This window comes from Oncorhynchus keta, chromosome 2, assembly GCF_023373465.1.
Source record: "Oncorhynchus keta strain PuntledgeMale-10-30-2019 chromosome 2, Oket_V2, whole genome shotgun sequence".
Lineage (NCBI taxonomy): Eukaryota > Metazoa > Chordata > Actinopteri > Salmoniformes > Salmonidae > Oncorhynchus > Oncorhynchus keta.
In genome coordinates, this window is record NC_068422.1 from 32,849,988 (window position 1) to 32,869,237 (window position 19,250).

The 19,250-nt window shown below is 47.5% G+C and overlaps 1 protein-coding gene and 1 pseudogene across 1 annotated transcript; one reads left to right on the forward strand and one right to left on the reverse strand.

The window, feature by feature from the left end:
• Positions 1-851: 851 nt before the first annotated feature.
• Positions 852-3,037, reverse strand: si:ch1073-126c3.2 (uncharacterized protein LOC555816 homolog). The gene is made up of 6 exons (XM_052475423.1): positions 2,886-3,037; positions 2,564-2,661; positions 2,274-2,388; positions 1,966-2,078; positions 1,426-1,540; positions 852-1,211 (listed from the first exon to the last, which is right to left on the reverse strand). The coding sequence occupies exons 1-6, from the start codon at positions 2,935-2,937 to the stop codon at positions 1,042-1,044; spliced, it is 663 nt and encodes a 220-aa protein (XP_052331383.1). The 5' UTR covers positions 2,938-3,037; the 3' UTR covers positions 852-1,041.
• A 983-nt stretch (positions 3,038-4,020) lies between these two features.
• Positions 4,021-5,977, forward strand: LOC118361224 (piggyBac transposable element-derived protein 4-like; annotated as a pseudogene).
• The last annotated feature ends 13,273 nt before the right edge of the window (positions 5,978-19,250 follow it).

The window sequence follows — 19,250 nt, forward strand, 5'->3', positions numbered from 1 at the left end:
GTCCCGTTCTGTGAGCTTGTGTGGCCTACCACTGTGCGGCTGAGCCGTTGTTGCTGCTAGATGTTTCCACATCACGATGACAGCACATACAGTTGACGGGGGCAGCTCTAGCAGGGCAGAAATTTTACAAACTAACTTGTTGGAAAGGTAGCATCCTATGAAGGTGCCACGTTGAAAGTCACTGAGCACTATAGTAGGGCCATTCTATCGCCAATGCTTTTCTATGGAGACTGCATCACCATGTGCTTGTTTTTATACAACTGTCAGTAACGGGTGTGGCTGAAATAGCAAAATCCAATCATTTAAAGGGTGTCCACATATTTTTGTGTCTAGTGTATATCTTCTCTAGATCATTTCCATGTCATCCCTGAATTTGATTGACCCTTAATTGATTGATTTATGATATAATAGTTAATGAGTTCAAATCCCATTTGAGTCTTTGCTATGCTGACCTTGACTTCAGATTATGACCCGGATTCATTCAAATCAGGATTTTTTACAAAGTGGTTTGCAGCTTCTGAACTGTCAGTATTATGCTAATCCTCACATCACTTGGGATTTTAGAATGCTTATTATATATCCTTTGAGATTATAGTAGTCTGATCATTTAACAACGGCGTTTTGTATTTGAATTTGAAGGACATCAAATAAGAAATATGCAACATGCATGAAGAACGTTTGGCGTCTAACGCTTCAGAGCTAGTAGGATCTTAAACCTCATATGTCGTTCAAGTTGACAGAGATAAGATTTATTTTACTCTGCTACGATAATCCTTGCAGTATTACTAGCTGCTAAAACTCTTGACATTAATGAGGAGAATAATGATTGACATCTTTGTGCTCAGCAGAACTGAAGTATGGAAGAAATGGTTTAATGTCAAATGTGCTTATTTTTCTTTCGTCATCATCACTTTATTTTTCTGACTTGTGGATTGTGTTTGTAATACATGTGTCACACAGATTGGGTGGATTTGTTGCAAACTGTACACATTAATTTCCACTTATAGCTTTCCCTTCTAGTCTCACTCCTCTTCGTTATGGTTATCCACAGAGGAGACAGTCGTATTCTGTTTCTCCCTCGATGTCCATCAGCTCACTTTTGAACTGCTGAATGAGCTGAGCCTCAAGATCACTGTTACTCTTGGTAGTCAGGCAGTCCTGGTTCTTGGGAAAGTAGGCTGTTTTAGCTCCTGCTATAGATCTGGAGGATTCTGCATTTACAAAGGGACACACATTCTTACCACTTTTGAACAGCATTGACTTTGAAAAATGTCATCAATATTTCAATATGACTTAATATTTTATAACAGAATTATAGGATGTTTTAGTTACAGTATTACATATTACAGCTCTACAAGCTGTCCACCATGGCCTTTCTGCGGAGGTACAGAAAAACTTTACAGATGATTAACAGAGGGGACTTACTGTTGCAAACGGCCAGCTTGTTACCTCCAATGTAATGGGTTGTCCATTTGAATTTGGTGTCTGCACTGCATTCCTCATACAGACGACTGTTCCTCAAGAATGCAAAGTCAAAGCCCTGTGTAGTGAATAATATGGCAAATAATTAATAATTTGCTAGCATGCTAGCAGATACCAATAGACTTCCAGCTATTGTGCTAGCGCTAGTTAGCATTGGCTCGTAAAACTACCTCTAACTTCCTTCAAACTGGACACAGAGACATACAAATTGTATCCACGATTTCATCTGACTGGTGAAGTAGATAAAAGGCCTCGTTGCCAAAATCCTGAAGTATCCCTTTATTAAGGACCAATTTTTTAAATTTTATTTTACTTTCCCCCCCATTTTCTGTAGAAACTATTTTTCCTTGCAGAAACTGTTTGTGTTTCATATAAAGGAATAGCCTATTGTAGAATACTGCATATTTAATCTTTGTGCCACCATACAGTGTGATTATAAGAGGCTTTTAGCTCATAGGACTGTGATGTTGCAGGAAAGACTACCTCATTGCACATGGGTTTACAGTAACGCCTCATTTTGTTGGTGACACACACAAGTCCTCCTTTACTCTGGGCTACTGCAGCTGGACACTCTTTGGGCTCAAAGTTCTGGCAAACTATACAAGGAAAACACACAGAAACACAATAATTACTTAGGTAATACATTTAGAAAGACACAAAGTAAAGCCAATGTAATTATGGGTTACACTAAAAGAGACCCTTTGCTCTGCCATAGCTTATTTGGGGCCAATAAAGTATTCAGCAAAAAGCTCTTATTGTACACAGATCTGTGTTTTGCTCAGGACTCTTACCTGTTTTTTGATGTTTCTCTAGAATGACTGTCAGAGTTTGTAGGGAGTTAATCACAACAGCAGTCTGGTTGTTGCTCCACTGGCTAGTAATATTTTTAGCACATTGTGCTGCCTCCTGTTGACAGATAGTGGAAAGAGATGTCATACATCTGTTTGAAATCCGAGTACCAAAACATGTCAACTTCAAGTTAGATTTAGCCAGAGCAACTGATCAGCATTGCATTATTGGTAAAAGTTGACCACAGATTTAACAGTTATTAGACAAATTTCAGTGATGAAGTTATCCATACTGCAAGCTGAGTAGAGAGCTGTTTAAACATCAAGGTGGTTGAGGAGCAGCTATTGCTCCCAACATCTTGGTCCTGAGCAACAGCACATGAGAGGAGAGCTGGCAGACACAAAAAACATTCTGAATCACACAACAGTCTCAACCTTGTCTCTGCCAATGCATAGTTGTTCTGCTTATTGACAAATTAGTGCCATGATGTACAGGTTGATACGCGGCATGTAGGGCAACTGTGTTTAAATACATTGTTACCATAAACTCAAACACATATAATGAACATGAAGGCTCAATTAAGTTTCTACCACCATCACGGCTTGCCTTCTTACCTGTCAGTGAGCAAAAGCAAAGTAGAACTCTTCTTGTTGAAGTTTGTGTCATGTTGTCAATGTTGGTTCTTCCTTCAATCTAAGTTGTAACCACCGTTGGTGTATTTAACCACTGACTGGAATTTGGGGAGGGTTCAAAGTTTGTTGCTGCTGACCAGTTTCCCAGTCATGGGCCAGATCATGGACTTTTGGGAATTCACAGATTTCGCAATTGTTCAGAAATGTTGTACAATTAAGCAAATTTCTTCATTTTTGCTCACACTGGAACAATTTCTCACAGAGATAACATTGCTTGTTTTGGACTATGTTTTTGTCAGCATTATATTAACCGGCCATGAGTTATATTCAACTTACACTGTAAATGTTTGAGTGAATTCTGTAACTGAGCTGATGGGGGCACTGTTACTGCATGTTTTTTAACTTCACATTGTCAACGGATAACTTTACATTTGTTGATGCAGGCAGTTGTTATTTTAAAGTTATGATAATGCTTCATTCTTGTCAGAAAATACATTCACCCTCTAGTTATTTTGTTTCAGTTGAGTGAATGTTGCTGTAAGTTTTCAAAGACCCATTTGTGTCCCTGTCTGCACATGGATCTGTGAGATCACCCAGTGATGCATAATGTGACCATCCTACACAGTGGCCAAATGGACTGGTTGAGTCAAAAAGCATGACTGACTGACTAATAAGTATGGGTGGCATTCGATATGGATGGAGATGAACAGGGAAACATTCATTATGCATGGAGATGATCAGGGAAACATTCATTATGCATGGAGATGATCAGGGAAACATTCATTATGCATGGAGATGATCAGGGAAACATTCATTATGCATGGGGATGATCAGGCCAGCAGGCCGGCCGTAGAGAGGATACTAATATTGTCAGCGGCACACACACACACACACACACACACTACCACACACTACCACACGCACACACACACACACACACACACACACACACACACACACACACACACACACACACACACACACACACACACACACACACACACACACACACACACACACACACACACACACACACACACCGGGACCGGTGCCCCACCCATGCCAAGTGCGCTCTTCCCCGCCGCTCAGTGGACCCGATCAGTGGACCCGAGCGGCTATGGCCGTGCGTTTTACGGCAGCGCAGGTTCTAGAACAGATCTTGTCCAGCGTGGACCAAGAAGACTACTCAGAATACCAGGAGGAGGAGGAAGAGGAAGAGGTTTCGGAAAACGAAGACGGGGAGGAATACAACCCCGAGCGCTGCGAGGTCGACGATGCTTCTTCTCCCTCTTCGGAGGAAGAGCCCGAGGAAGCCCCCGAGGACCAACACAAGGAAGATATCTCCTCGGCTCCGGACCAATGTGAGCCGCCGTTGCAGTCAAAAACTGCAAAATCGAATGGTCCCCCCTGGCCTACGGGAGCGGCCGACACCGCAGGACCCTCTGCCATGCCCTGCCGGACGAGACTCCGGACCCCACGGTCAATGCTGCGACCCAGGCCCGCGACATGGCGTCCGCCTTCCACCTGTTTGTCACACCGGCGATAGAAAGGATAATTGTGGAAATGACGAACCTGCCCGGGGCCAAAAAATACGGTGATGGCTGGCGACCCATGGACGCCACGGACCTGCGTAGGGCTGCTGATCCTAGCGGGCGTTTACAGGTCCCGAGTCGAGGCCACGGCAAGCCTGTGGGACGCCGAGGGCGTCAGGACCGTGTTCCGAGCCACCATGCCGCTCAAGGTCTTTCACAGGTACTCGAGGCTGCTGCGATTCAACGACCGTCACTCGGGACCCGCCAGACTCGCCACGGACAAACTCGCAGCCAAACGAGAGGTCTGGGACCTGTAAGGAGGTGCGGCTGACGGACCTCTACAACCCGGGGCCTGACGTGACGGTGGACGAGCAACTTGTCCCGATCAGAGGTACTGTGCGTGCGTGCGTGTGTGTACGTGTGTGTGTGCGTGTGCATGTCTATAGAGAGGTAGTAGATGTAGCGGCTGTAGCAGCGGCTGTGGCAGCAGTAGCAGCGTGTGTAACACAAAAGGCCATTGGCCCCAATGAGGAGGTAACGAGGCTAATCTCTTCTCCCCTTTCCAAAAGGCCGCTGTCCTTTCCGTCAGTACATCCCCAGCAAGCCAGCGAAATACAGCATCAAGTCGTAGGTGACCTGCGACGCCAAGTCCAGCTACGCTTGGAAGATGCAAGTGTACACCGGCAAGGCGGCCAGCGGAGGTCTGAGAAGAACCAGGGCGTCGTCCTCGATCTGACAACGGGACTGAGCGGTCGTAACGTCACCGGTGACAACTTCTTCACCTCCTACGAACTGGGCCAGCGGCTCCTTGAGAGGAACCTCACCATGGTGGGAGAGAACAAGGCCGAGCTCCCGCCCGCGCTGCTCGAGTCCAAGGGCAGACAGGTCCTGTCCTCCAGGTTTGTCTTCACGCCCACCACCACTCTAGTGTCCTACCTGGCAAAGAAAAACAAGAACGTGCTACTTTTGAGCACGCTGCACACAGAGGGCGACATTAGCGATCGCCGCGACAGGAAGCCGGCCGTCATCCTAGACTACAACTGCAACAGGGCTGGCGTGGACAACCTAGACGGCACCTACAGCTGCAGACGCATGACTGCCCGCTGGCCCCTGGTCGTCTTCCACAACATCCTCGACGTGTCCTCCTACAACGCCTTTGTCATATGGCGAGAGATCAAGCCTGACTGGATGCCTCGCAAGCGGAACAAGCGCAGGGAGCAGCTGGGAAAGGCACTTCTGAAGCCCCTGATCCAAAGAAGGCAGCATCTCCCCCGCACCGAAGCGGCGTCAGCACTTGTCAAAGTCCTACAGAGTGCTACGGCGGCTCGTGATCAACAGCGTGAGGAGCCCGCCGCTGGCACCGCCGCTGCCCCGGCCACCGGGGTAAGTAAGAGGAAGAGGTGTCAGCTCTGCCAACCCAAGAAGGTCTCCAAGACACACATGGTGTGCTGCAGGTGTAAGAAATACATCTGCAAAGGCTGTTCACATGCATACTGTCACACTTGCGCACATTGGGCCTTTAGCCTGGACAGGACAGGGTGACCCAGAGGACGCGGGGACAAGACACAATACGAGGACGATGGGAGAGTTAACTAGGCAAGTCAGTTAAGAACAAATTCTTATTTTCAATAACAGCCTAGGAACAGTGGGTTACTGCCTTGTTCAGGGGCAGAACGACAGATTTGTACCTGGACGGATCAGGGATTTGATCTTGCAACCTTTCGGTTACTAGTCCGATGCTCTATCCACTAGGCTACACTGCCACCCCCATACAATTTACAAGCTTTCATCTTTGTCACACAAGCTGTCAACTTTTGACATCGTTGACTATTTGACAGTATATTTACTGCATTTACTGGCAATGCAATACATTCATATTTGTCTTCATGGCATACTTTTACTGTATTGTAAATTGCAATCAGTATAGTGTATACCACATTTATGACAAAAACACAACAATGAACTGTAAATCACTGCAGACAGTGAATGTAGCACAATTATAATTCTAATTCAAATTATAAGTTTGCCCTTCCTATGAATAGATGCAGGCTGGATAGACATCAGAAAATGATTATGGTCATAGAAATCTGATCATCCATTGCACACACTGCTATGCCCCTGTGACCGGTGTCAGCACTGTGATGAATGGTTGGAGATAACAGGGTCCCTCTGTTCTGTGCAACCTTTTTCAAATATCAATGACATTCTTCCAGGATTCTACCACTCCTTCATCGTTATTGTATTAAATTACCGAAGTGTCAGAAAAGGCAGCTCAGTTGTCAAATGACTCATGGATTAATTATAGTTTCCGAGAATGAGCTAATTGATATTCAAGCTGCGTTGTCTGGACTAGCACCCGAAGGGAAAGTTCAAACACAGCAACACATTATTCAATATTATAAAACAAATTGTTTGGATCATGGATGCTGATTGTTTGATATTTAGGGAGTTGTGTCATAATGTCATAATTCCACTGTCCGCAGCCCAGGCAGGAAATGTATAATCTTCATCTCCCTTGGGAAAAAGTGTCTTCACATTATTTTTATGTGCTACTTTTTGGTTTACAACAATTGGGGGTTGTATAAACCTACCAGTCTGCCTACAACCTGTGCAACAGTGTATCATTTTACAAATATGATCTCTTCCGTGCCAGCAAAGAAGAGGAAAACATTGGCTGTCACCAACCAGTGACAGGACCATGGACAGTTCTTCCATCTGTGTGCCATCCAGTCAGGTCACCCATGATAAAAGTACGTTTTCGACATCCATCCATGTCTGAGGACATCTGGAGATGATCTGTAAACCGGCTAGGTTTAACAGTGAGTGATTTTACCTCCAAATAGGTTTCAGTTTTTCTAGGGCATTGGGGACGGCGGATGACTGAAAGCATATGCCTCTGATTCTAAAGATTTAAGTTCAATAATGGAAAGTTGTTTCTATATTTCTGTTTTAAGCCTATCCCAAACCTTAACCCTTAACTTAACTTTTCGGACTTAATGCCTAAGTTCCTCAGCATACAAATCACGGACAAACTGAAATGATCCACCCACACAGACAGCGTGGTGAAGAAGGCGCAGTAGTAGATTTTACAGATGCACAATCGAGAGAATCCTGTCGGGCTGTATCACCGCCTGGTACGGCAGCAGCTTGGTACGGTCACGACCATACGGCTCTCCACGGTGTAGTGAGGTATGGCACAACGCATCACCGGGTGCAAACTACCTGCCCTCCAGGTCACCTACACCACCAGACTTCACAGGAAGCCGAAACTATCATCAAGGACAACAACCACACGAGCCACTGCCTGTTCACCCCGCTATCATCCAGAAGGCGAGGTCAGTACAGGTGCATCTGAAAAATAGCTTCTATCTCAAGGCCATCAGACTGTTAAACAGCAATCACTAACATTGAGTGGCTGCTGCCAAAATACTGACTCAAAATACTGACATATTCTTATTCATTCCTTTACACTTGTGTGTATAAGGTAGTTGTTGTGAAATTGTTAGGTTAGATTACTTGTTAGATATTACTGCATGGCCGGAACTAGATGCACAAGTATTTCACTACAATCGCATTAACCTCTATTTTTATGTTTGGAAAAATAACGTTCCCAAAGTAAACGGCCGATTTCTCAGGACCAGATGGTAGAATATGCATATACAGTGGGGCAAAAAAGTATTTAGTCAGCCACCAATTGTGCAAGTTCTCCCACTTAAAAAGATGAGAGAGGCCTGTAATTTTCTTCACAGGTACACTTAAACTATGACAGACAAAATGAGAAAAAAATCCAGAAAATCACATTGTAGGATTTTTAATGAATTTATTTACAAATGATGGTGGAAATTAGTATTTGGTCAATAACAAAAGTTTATCTCAATACTTTGTTAGATACCCTTTGTTGGCAATGACAGAGGTCACATTTTTTTGTAAGTCTTCACAAGGTTTTCACACACTGTTGCTGGTATTTTGGCCCATTCTCCATGCAGATCTCCTCTAGAGCAGTGATGTTTTGGGGCTGTTGCTGGGAAACACAGACTTTCAACTCCCTCCAAAGATTTTCTTTGGGGTTGAGATCTGGAGACTGGCTAGGGCACTCCAGGACCTTGAAATGCTTCTTACGAAGCCACTGCTTCGTTGCCCGGCCGGTGTGTTTGGGGTCATTGTCATGCTGAAAGACCCAGCCACGTTTCATCTTCAATGCCCTTGCTGATGGAAGGAGGTTTTTACTCAAAATGTCATGATACATGGCCCCATTAATTCTTTCCTTTACACGGATCAGTCGTCCTTCCTGGTCCCTTTGCAGAAAAGCAGACCCAAAGCATGATGTTTCCACCCCCATGCTTCACAGTAGGTATGGTGTTCTTTGGATGCAACTCAGCAGTCTTTGTCCTCCAAACACGACGAGTTGAGTTTTTACCAAAAAGTTATATTTTGGTTTCATCTGACCATATGACATTCTCACAATCTTCTTCTGGATCATCCAAATGCTCTCTAGCAAACTTCAGACGGGCCTGGACATGTACTGACTTAAGCAGGGGAACACGTCTGTCACTGCAGGATTTGTGTCCCTGGCGGCGTAGTGTGTTACTGATGGTAGGCTTTGTTACTTTGGTCCCAGCTCTCTCCAGGCCATTCACTAGGTCCCCCGGTGTGGTTCTGGGATTTTTGCTCACCGTTCTTGTGATTATTTTGACCCCGGGTCACCTCTGCCCCGCTCTTATTTTTTAAGACTCTTACAAATGCTATTTTAGGGAAAATATCTATAACCGTTAGCATGTAGCGATTTCCATCATTTTTATCTGCAAGGGCCTGCATGTCACATAGATCCGCCTGAAATTGGGACAAGGGTTGAGTAGAAAAAACTATATTTCTTGGAAATTATTTTCTTACAGGTTTATGTAGTGTTACGGCTTTCTTCCGTCGAAGGAGAGTCGGACCAAAATGCAGCGTGGTTAGTTCGATACATCTTTAATAATGATGAAACACGAACAATACAAAAACAACAAACAGAATGTGAAAACCTATACAGCCTATCTGGTGACAACTAACACAGAGACAGGAACAATCACCCACGAAATCTTCAAAGAATATGGCTACCTAAATATGGTTCCCAATCAGAGACAACAATAATCACCTGACTCTGATTGAGAACCGCCTCAGGCAGCCATAGACTATGCTAGACACCCCACAAAAACCCCATGACAAAAACACACCACAATAACACGTCACACCCTGGCCTGACCAAATAAATGAAAACAAACATACATTACTTCGACCAGGGCGTGACAGAACCCCCCCTAAGGTGCGGACTCCCGGACGCACATCAAAACAATAGGGAGGGTCCGGGTGGGCGTCTGTCCATGGTGGCGGCTCCGGCTCGGGACGTGGACCCCACTCCATCAATGTCTTAGTTCCTCCCCCTCGCGTCCTAGGATAGTCCACCCTCGCCGCTGACTATGGCCTAGTAGTCCTCACCCAGAACCCCACGGGACTGAGGGGCAGCTGGGGACTGAGGGGCAGCTCGGGACTGAGGCAGCTCGGGACTGAGGGGTAGCTCGGGACTGAGGGGAAGCTCGGGACTGAGGGGAAGCTCAGCACTGAGGGGAAGCTTAGCACTGAGGAGAAGCTCAGCACTGAGAGGAAGCTCAGCACTGAGAGGAAGCTCAGGCAGGTAGATGGCTCCGGCAGATCCTGGCTGGCTGGTGGATTTGGAAGAGTCTGGTTGACTGGCGGATCTGGAAGTGTCTGGCTGACTGGCAGATCTGGAAGATCATGGCTGACTGGCAGATCTGGAAGATCATGGCTGACTGGCAGATCTAGCTGCTCTGGCTGCTCCATGCAGACTGGCAGCTCTGGCTGCTCCATGCAGAATGGCAGCTCTGGCTGCTCCATGCAGACTGGCAGCTCTGGCTGCTCTATGCAGACTGGCAGCTCCATGCAGACTGGCAGCTCTGGCAGCTCTATGCAGACTGGCATCTCTGGCTGCTCCATGCAAACTGGCAGCTCTGGCTGCTCCATGCAGACTGACAGCTCTGGCTGCTCCATGCAGACTGACAGCTCTGGCTGCTCCATGCAGACTGACAACTCTGGCTGCTCCATGCAGACTGACAGCTCTGGCTGCTCCGTGCAGATTGACCTCTCAGGCTGCTCCATGCAGAGGAGAGGAGGAAGGCTCTGGCTGCGCTGAACAGGCGGGAGGCTCCGGCAGCGCTGTAGAGGAGGAAGGCTCTGGCTGCGCTAAACAGGCGGGAGACTCCAGCAGCGCTGGAGAGGAGGAAGGCTCTGGCTGCGCTGAACAGGCAGGAGGCTCCGGCAGCGCTGTAGAGGAGGAAGACTCTGGCTGCGCTAAACAGAAGAGGCGCACTGAAGGCCTGGTGCGTGGTGCTGGCAATGGTGGTCCTGGACCGAGGACACGCACAGGAAGCCTGGTGCGGGGAGCTGCCACCGGAGGACTGGTGTGTGGAGGTGGCACTGGATAGACCGGACCGTGCAGGCGCACTGGAGCTCTTGAGCACCGAGCCTGCCCAACCTTACCTGGCTCGATGCCCACTCTAGCCCGGCCAATACGAAGAGCTGGTATGTACCGCACCAGGCTATGCACCCGCACTGGAGACACCGTGCGCTCCATAGCATAACACGGTGCCTGCCCGGTCTCTTTAGCCCCCCGGTAAGCACAGGAAGTTTGTGCAGGTCTCCTACCTGGCGTAGCCATACTCCCTGTGACCCTCCCCCCCAATACGTTTTTGGGGCTGACTCTCGGGCTTCCATCCGCGTCGCCGTGCTGCCTCTTCATACCAGCGCCTCTCCCCTTTCCCCGCCTCCAGTTCTTCTTTGGGGCGTCGATATTCACCAGGCTGTGCCCAGGGTCCTTTTCCGTCCAATATCTCCTCCCACGTCCAGAAGTCCTGTGATCGCTGCTCCTCGCGATAAACAGGGGGAGTTGGCTCAGGTTTGAACCCTGACTCTGCCGAGACTCTCCCTGAGCCCCCAACCCCCCAATATTTTTTTTGGGCCGACTCTCGGTCTTCCGTCCGCGCCGCCATGCTTGCTTTGCCAACTCCATTCTCCGATAACCTTCTTCGCACTGCTCCAGCGAATCCCACGCGGGCTCTGGCACTCTCTCTGGGTCGACCGCCCACCTGTCTATTTCCTCCCAAGTCGTATACTCCAAACTTCGTAGCTTCTGCTGCCGCTGCCTGTCACCACGCCGCTTGGTCCTCTTGTGGTGGGTGATTCTGTTACGGCTTTCTTCCGTCGAAGGAGAGTCGGACCAAAATGCAGCGTGGTTAGTTCGATACATCTTTAATAATGATGAAACACGAACAATACAAAAACAACAAACGGAATGTGAAAACCTATACAGCCTATCTGGTGACAACTAACACAGAGACAGGAACAATCACCCACGAAATCTTCAAAGAATATGGCTGCCTAAATATGGTTCCCAATCAGAGACAACGATAATCACCTGACTCTGATTAAGAACTGCCTCAGGCAGCCATAGACTATGCTAGACACCCCACAAAAACCCCATGACAAAAACGCACCACAATAACCCATGTCACACCCTGGCCTGACCAAATAAATGAAGACAAACATACATTACTTCGACCAGGGCGTGACATGTAGAGCATGTGCATCCTGCTTTGATAACCACTCATTCACTTTAGCAGCACTTAACCGGCTACCTGTTTCTTCGGCTATAGCTCTCTGTAAATGCTCCTTACCCGGGGTTAGAGGGATTATAATAAATGTTTTGTAACATCTGCTCCGCCATCCTTTTTGTCTCTCTGAGGTACAATAACATTAATGAGCCACTTTCAAATAACGACACCATTTAATTTTTTAATTTTTATTTTAAGCATACATTAAGTATTACGTATACAGACAATTCAGAATTCGTTGCAGTATAAATGTCCCCGTTTTCTCAACGATCACAGCATGCAACACCCTGTATATTTGGTTTAGATTAAAGGCTTGTGACGCTGCATTTTTAAAACACAGACATCCGCTATTTAAGTATATAAACAACAAATATGATACATGTTACAATTAAATGGTGTTTCAAACAAATAAAGTAAAATCTTAGACAAAGTTGTTTCTAGTTCTTCAGAATCATCCACAAGACGGGATACCAGTTGTGTCCATTACAGACTCTCGCCAGCATTTCTTACATGATTCACGATTTGTTCCATTTTCAGCACACGCTCTACATTAGCCCAGGCATTGTGGGTTGTGTAAAACGTTACATTGCTCACTTTATTTTCAAAAATGTGTAAGTTCTCACATTTGTAAGTTCTCTCAAAATATTTTATTTATTTATTCTCTCTAACATCGTATACACATAGTTGCCCATTGCTTTACATCTAAATAACAAATTGTCACTCGGACTCTTGGGGTTTATTGAGCCAGAAAGTCATCACATCAGCCACCACAGCTTCCCTGCATTTGTTGTCGTCCACCAGGGTGTGTCAGATTTCTTTGAGTTTCTCGTGGATGAAGATTGCCGCATACAGTTCATGTTGGAAAGCTTTGGTTACCCCGTAAACTCTGGGAATTGACGGCACAAGACCCATAGACTCCAGGGCTCTGACCAGCAATGGTATAAACCTGCAGGACCAAAGTCTTTTCACCAGCGCCTCAAAATGGTTGAAGAAATAGTATCTTGGGGGTGGTATAGGCACGGATGCCGGTGCTGCCTGGGGTGATTGATCTCACAACCGCTGCATTTTTCACATATATACTCTCCAATCACCACGTCTAAAAGTGTGGCTACAGAGGCCTTGATGGTGTCCACAAAAATAGTACTGACCACCCCATCAAACACATCCTCAGGCTGTGTACATGTAGGGGGTGTCGCGTGTCTTGCCAGGGTAGAGTAGAATGTTGGGATGCGAGGCATAGAGTCCTTAGGGTCTTGCCCCCATGACATTTCGGAGTCCTGGTATGATTCAAATTCATTTATATAGCCCTTCGTACATCAGCTGATATCTCAAAGTGCTGTACAGAAACCCAGCCTAAAACCCCAAGCAGCAAGCAATGCAGGTGTAGAAGCACGGTGGCTAGGAAAAACTCCCTAGAAAGGCCAAAACCTAGGAAGAAACCTAGAGAGGAACCAGGCTATGTGGGGTGGCCAGTCCTCTTCTGGCTGTGCCGGGTGGAGATTATAACAGAACATGGCCAAGATGTTCAAATGTTCATAAATGACCAGCATGGTCAAATAATAGTAAGGCAGAACAGTTGAAACTGGAGCAGCAGCATGGCCAGGTGGACTGGGGACAGCAAGGAGTCATCATGTCAGGTAGTCCTGGGGCATGGTCCTAAGGCTCAGGTCAGTTGAAACTGGAGCAGCAGCATGGCCAGGTGGACTGGGGACAGCAAGGAGTCATCATGTCAGGTAGTCCTGGGGCATGGTCCTAGGGCTCAGGTCCTCCAAGAGAGAGAAAGAAAGAAGGAGAGAATTAGAGAACGCACACTTAGATTCACACAGGACACCGAATAGAACAGGAGAAGTACTCCAGATATAACAAACTGACTCTAGCCCCCCGACACAAACTACTGCAGCATAAATACTGGAGGCTGAGACAGGAGGGGTCAGGAGACACTGTGACCCCATCCCCATGTTGTATGAATATCCATGGTATATGCGGAAATGAAGAACTGGATGCTTTAAGGGCACTCCTTTTATTGTCGAACCAGTCCTTTGGGTATCAGGGCATGGTTAACGCAGCCGCATACTTAGTTTTCTTCGGGGGATGACCTTTCTGAGGATGACCCTTCTTGGGGCTCCTTTGAATCATAATCCTCAGGATTCGCATATATTATGCACTTCCTTACATGAACAATGCTCTGCCGCTGTTGGCTCTGTACAAAAAGAGCGTCCAACAACTCTAACATTTTCAATTCCATTAAATCCCAACTTTTAAAAGGAATAAGCATGCGCAACCTGAAATCCCCAGTCAGGCCACCATCACGAATGTTTTGGTTGCGGGTTTCCTTTGTATTTTCTTTGTATTTTCACCCTGTGAAATATTCTTCCTGAGGAGTCAGTGGTACCTTCCTAACTGGTCACGTAGCCCGTGAACAAGCTATACCCCTTGGTGATAAGTCTCAGTTCGGGACACACAGCCTTGCGAAAAACCGTCCAGTCTTCAAGCCCGTAGTCCACTCCTAAAGTCTGGTTGGTATATTCTTCTCCTTCGGCTACCATATAGAGGTTCACTTTACAGGCCAGGTAATCAAACTGATACCCCCATTGCTGTCCATTAGACATCAGCACTTGATATTTCAGTGCAGTTGCGGGCGGTATTTGGGTTCTATACACACTTAGAAACCGCTTTTTTGGCGCATCGTATATTGTGGCTTTATACTTGGCCCTATCTCAATGTTTCAGCCGCGGTCCTGCTTCTGTTGTTACAGTCATCACAGCTTTGCCACTGATCACAAAATCCATGTTCATTTAAAAAATCTTGTTTAGTGTTCTGGGGCCGCATGTCTTGTTCTGGGCTTTATTTATAATAGGTCTGCCACACCCAATACCCCCGGACATACCTGTTACATAGACAACAGTCAATTAAACAGGGGGTGGGGGGGCCATACTCTTTGAAATGTTCAAACACATCCCCCCAGTTCAAAGAGGTCCCTAGACATCAATCATCATGACAACTTCAAAGGAATAGATGCAATATATGCATAAATTAGCACACCATCTAACGCGTGAGAACAGGAACATGATGCCCATATATGGGCATAAGCACGTAATCAGTTTCCGCCAGGATGTGTGCCGTCTACTTTATTCTTAACGTGGGTTAAGTCTCCTAGCTGCCCGAATATACTCCAGATTCTGGTGGTCGGTCCAGATGAGAAAAGGGTGCTTAGCCCCCTCAAGCCAGTGTCTCCACACCTTCAGAGCTCTAACCACCGCTAGCAACTCCGGGTCCCCCACATCATAGTTACGCTCCGCTGGGCTGAGCTTCCGTGAGAAGAAAGCGCAGGGGCGGAGTTTTGGTGGCGTACCCGAGCGCTGTGATAGCACGGCACCCACCCCAGCCTCGGACGCGTCCACCTCCACTATGAATGCTAGAGAGGGGTCCGGATGCGCCAACACGGGCGCATCAGTGAACAGCGCCTTCAACTTGTTGAATGCTCTGTCCGCCTGTGCTGACCACTGCAACCGCACCGGGCCCCCTTCAGCAGTGAGGTAATGGGAGCCGCTATCTGGCCAAAACCCCGGATAAACCTCCGGTAGGAAAACCCAAACCTGCACCTCCTTTACCGTGGTTGGAGCACCCTCCATCACCATCACCACCCCGAGGTGGAAATGCGATATCCCAGAAAAGAGACGGCTCGTTTAGAGAACACGCATTTCTCAGCCTTGACGTATAGGTCATGCTCCAGCAGTCTACCAAGCACTTTGCGCACCAGAGACACATGCGCGGTGTGAGTGGCCGAGTAGATCAGAATGTCATCGATATAAACAACCACTCCCTGCCCGCACAGGTTCCTGAGAATCTCGTCTACAAAGGATTGGAAAACGGCTGGAGCATTCTTTAACCCATACGGCATGACGAGGTACTCATAGTGGCCGGATGTAGTACTAAATGCGGTTTTCCACTCGTCTCCCTTCCGAATACGCACCAGACTATACGCGCTCCTGAGATCCAGTTTTGTGAAGAACTGCGCTCCGTGGAACGATTCCACCGCCGTAGCGATGAGAGGTAGAGGGTAACTATACCCCACTGTGATGGCGTTTAGACCTCTATAATCGATACACGGACGCAAACCTCCCTCCTTTTTCCTCACAAAAAAGAAACTTGAGGAGACGGGTGAAATGGAGGGCCGGATGTACCCCTGTCCCAGCGACTCCGTGACATATGTCTCCATTGCCAACGTTTCCTCCTGGGACAGCGGGTACACGTGACTCTTGGGAAGCGGAGCGTCCACCTGGAGATCTATCGTACAATCCCTTCCCGGTCGATAAGGTGGTAATTTAGTCGCTTTCACTTTACTGAAAGCGATTGCCAAATCGGCATACTCAGGGGGAATGCACACCGTGGAACCCTGGTCTGGACTCTCCACCGACGTGGCACCGATGGAAACTCCCAGACACCTTCCAGAACACTCCTCTGACCACCCCTGTAGAACCCCCTGTCTCCACGAAATTTTAGGATTGTGCCGGGCCAGCCAGGGAGTCCCCAGCACCACTGGAAACGCAGGCGAATCAATAATAAAAAAACTGATACGCTCCCTATGATTCCCCTGCGTCACCATGTCCAGTAGGACCGTGGTCTCCCTGACCATCCCTGACCCTAATGGCCGGCTATCTTGGGAGTGCACGGGGAAAGGAGAATCTATCGGCACCAGCGGAACCCCTAACTTAAGGGCGAGTCCGCGATCCATAAAGTTCCCAGCTGCGCCTGAATCGACTAGCGCCCTATGCTGGGAAGAGGGAAAAAAGTGAAGGAAAGAGATTAAGACAAACATATGGCCAACAAGGGGTTCTGGGTGAGTTTGATGCTGACTCACCTGGGGTGACCGAGAAGCATTCCGCCTGCCATCTCTACTCCCAGACGGACCCCCCCAGCACCGATCAGACGTGTGCCCTCTCCGACCACAGTTGGTGCAGGGAAGGCCACCTCCTCCGGTACCCCTCGGCGTAGCCCCTCCCAACTCCATGGGAATGGGAGCGGAGGGGCTGGGTGGTGGAACGCACAGAACCCTCTCTGAACGCCCGCGGGCAGCCAGCAGATTATCCAGTCGAATGGACATGTCGATCAGCTGATCCAGTGACAGAGTGGTGTCCCGACACGCTAACTCCCGGCGGACGTCCTCTCGGAGACTACACCTGTAGTGGTCCATAAGGGCCCTGTCGTTCCACCCAGATCTGGCTGCCAAGGTCCGGAACTCCAGCGCGTAATCCTGGGCGCTCCTCTTCTCCTGCCTGAGATGAAATAGTCGTTCTCCCACCGCTCAGCCGTCTAGAGGGTGATCAAACACGGCACGGAAGCGGCAGGAAAACTCTGTGTAGTGCTCCCGCGCTGAGTCTGGGCCATTCCAGACTGCGTTCGCCCACTCCAGAGCACGACCCGTGAGGCAGGAGATGAGGACACTCACCCTCTCTGCTCCTGAGGGAGTGGGTCTGATGGTGGCCAGGTATAGCTCCAGCTGAAGCAGAAACCCCTGGCAACCCGCCGCCGCTCCATCATAAGCCCTCGGTAGCGTCAGACGGAGGGTGCTGGAGTCGGGAGATGGGGAGTCCGGAACCGTGGGTGCCGAAGGTGGAGAGAGGAGACCACTCCTCTCCCATCTTTCCATTCTCTCCATCACTTGATCCATCGCGGATCCGATCCGATGGAGGACGGTGGTGTGGTGGAGAACCCGTTCCTCCATCGATGGGAGAGGGTTGGCTGCTGCTCCTGCTGACTCCATCAATCTGATAGGTGCGGGATTCTGTAATGCTCCGGGTGTCGTGGGTGTGGAGTCAAATGCAGGAGACAGAGTTCAATGCTGTGCGTCTTTTACTAGCACCAACGCACCACAGGGTGCTCACAAAAGTAACGTTCCCAAACACAGGGGGAAAAATACAATGGAAAAAATCACGACTAGGCACTAAACACGTACCTCTACAACAGAGCCGAAGGTTACAATGAAATAATCCCGCACAACAACCAGGCGGGCCGGCTGTCTAATAAAGACAAACTAATTAAACATGAACAGGTGCTACCACTAAACATACAAGGAGGGAGAGGAAAAACAATCAGTGGCAGCTAATAGGCCGGTGATGACGACCGCCGAGTGCCACCCGCCCGGGAAGGGGAAACACCCTCGGTCGTGACACATTTGAAATGCCTGCTGCATAAATAGACTGCAATTTCTCATTCCTAGTAGGGTCAGTTGGGAACTTAAAACATATGTTTCATAATAAACATATTTTATTTCATTTGAATGCACCTTCAGTTTTGATTAGGAAAGTATGTGTTACTCATGTAAATTACATCTCACTCTAGTTCTCTGATGTTATAACTAATGAACACTAATTATACGTTTTATACCTATGGAAGGTAATTATTGAGTTTGCCTCCACTCCTCTGGTTAATTTGTGACATTTTTTCACCCTTTATTATTGCTATCTTTATATAAAAAAAGATGTATAATAAGTCACTTTGATTAATCGTTATTAATTAATTGCATGCATCTGGCATTACATTACTGAAGGCCTGCTATAATCAATGCCATTCTTTTGTCAGTGAAGAAGACTGACAAACATTTCCGTTTGCAAGTTTAGCTAGGTAGCTAATGTTGTTACGGTGAGTAAAGATTTATAGATTGCATGACCTGCTACCTGCTCAGCTATCTATGTGTTTTTGTGTTTAGCTTCTTAAATCAATGACTTCAACTATTTTTTAAATCATCGGTCCATTTTAGCAAAACGCAAAGAAGAGTAAGACATTTTTTTTTTTTTATCAACTCATCAACTCAACTTTATCAACTCATTCATTCAAACATTAGCAAGCTCATTCTGACTTTCATGCCATCCAAGACTCCAGATGCCTGGAGGTAGCCAAAGCCTGGTAACTGTGGCAATCCTTTTTGTACCTTTATTTAACTAGGCAAGTCAGTTAAAGAACACATTCTTATTTTCAATGACGGCCTAGGAACAGTTGGTTAACTGCCCTTTTCAGGTTCAGAACAACATATTGTTTTACTTTGTCAGCTCGGGGATTTGATATTGCAACCTTTCAGTTACTAGTCCAACACTCTAATCACTAGGCTACCTGCCACCCCGGTGTTATATAATCCTGTGTCACAATACCAG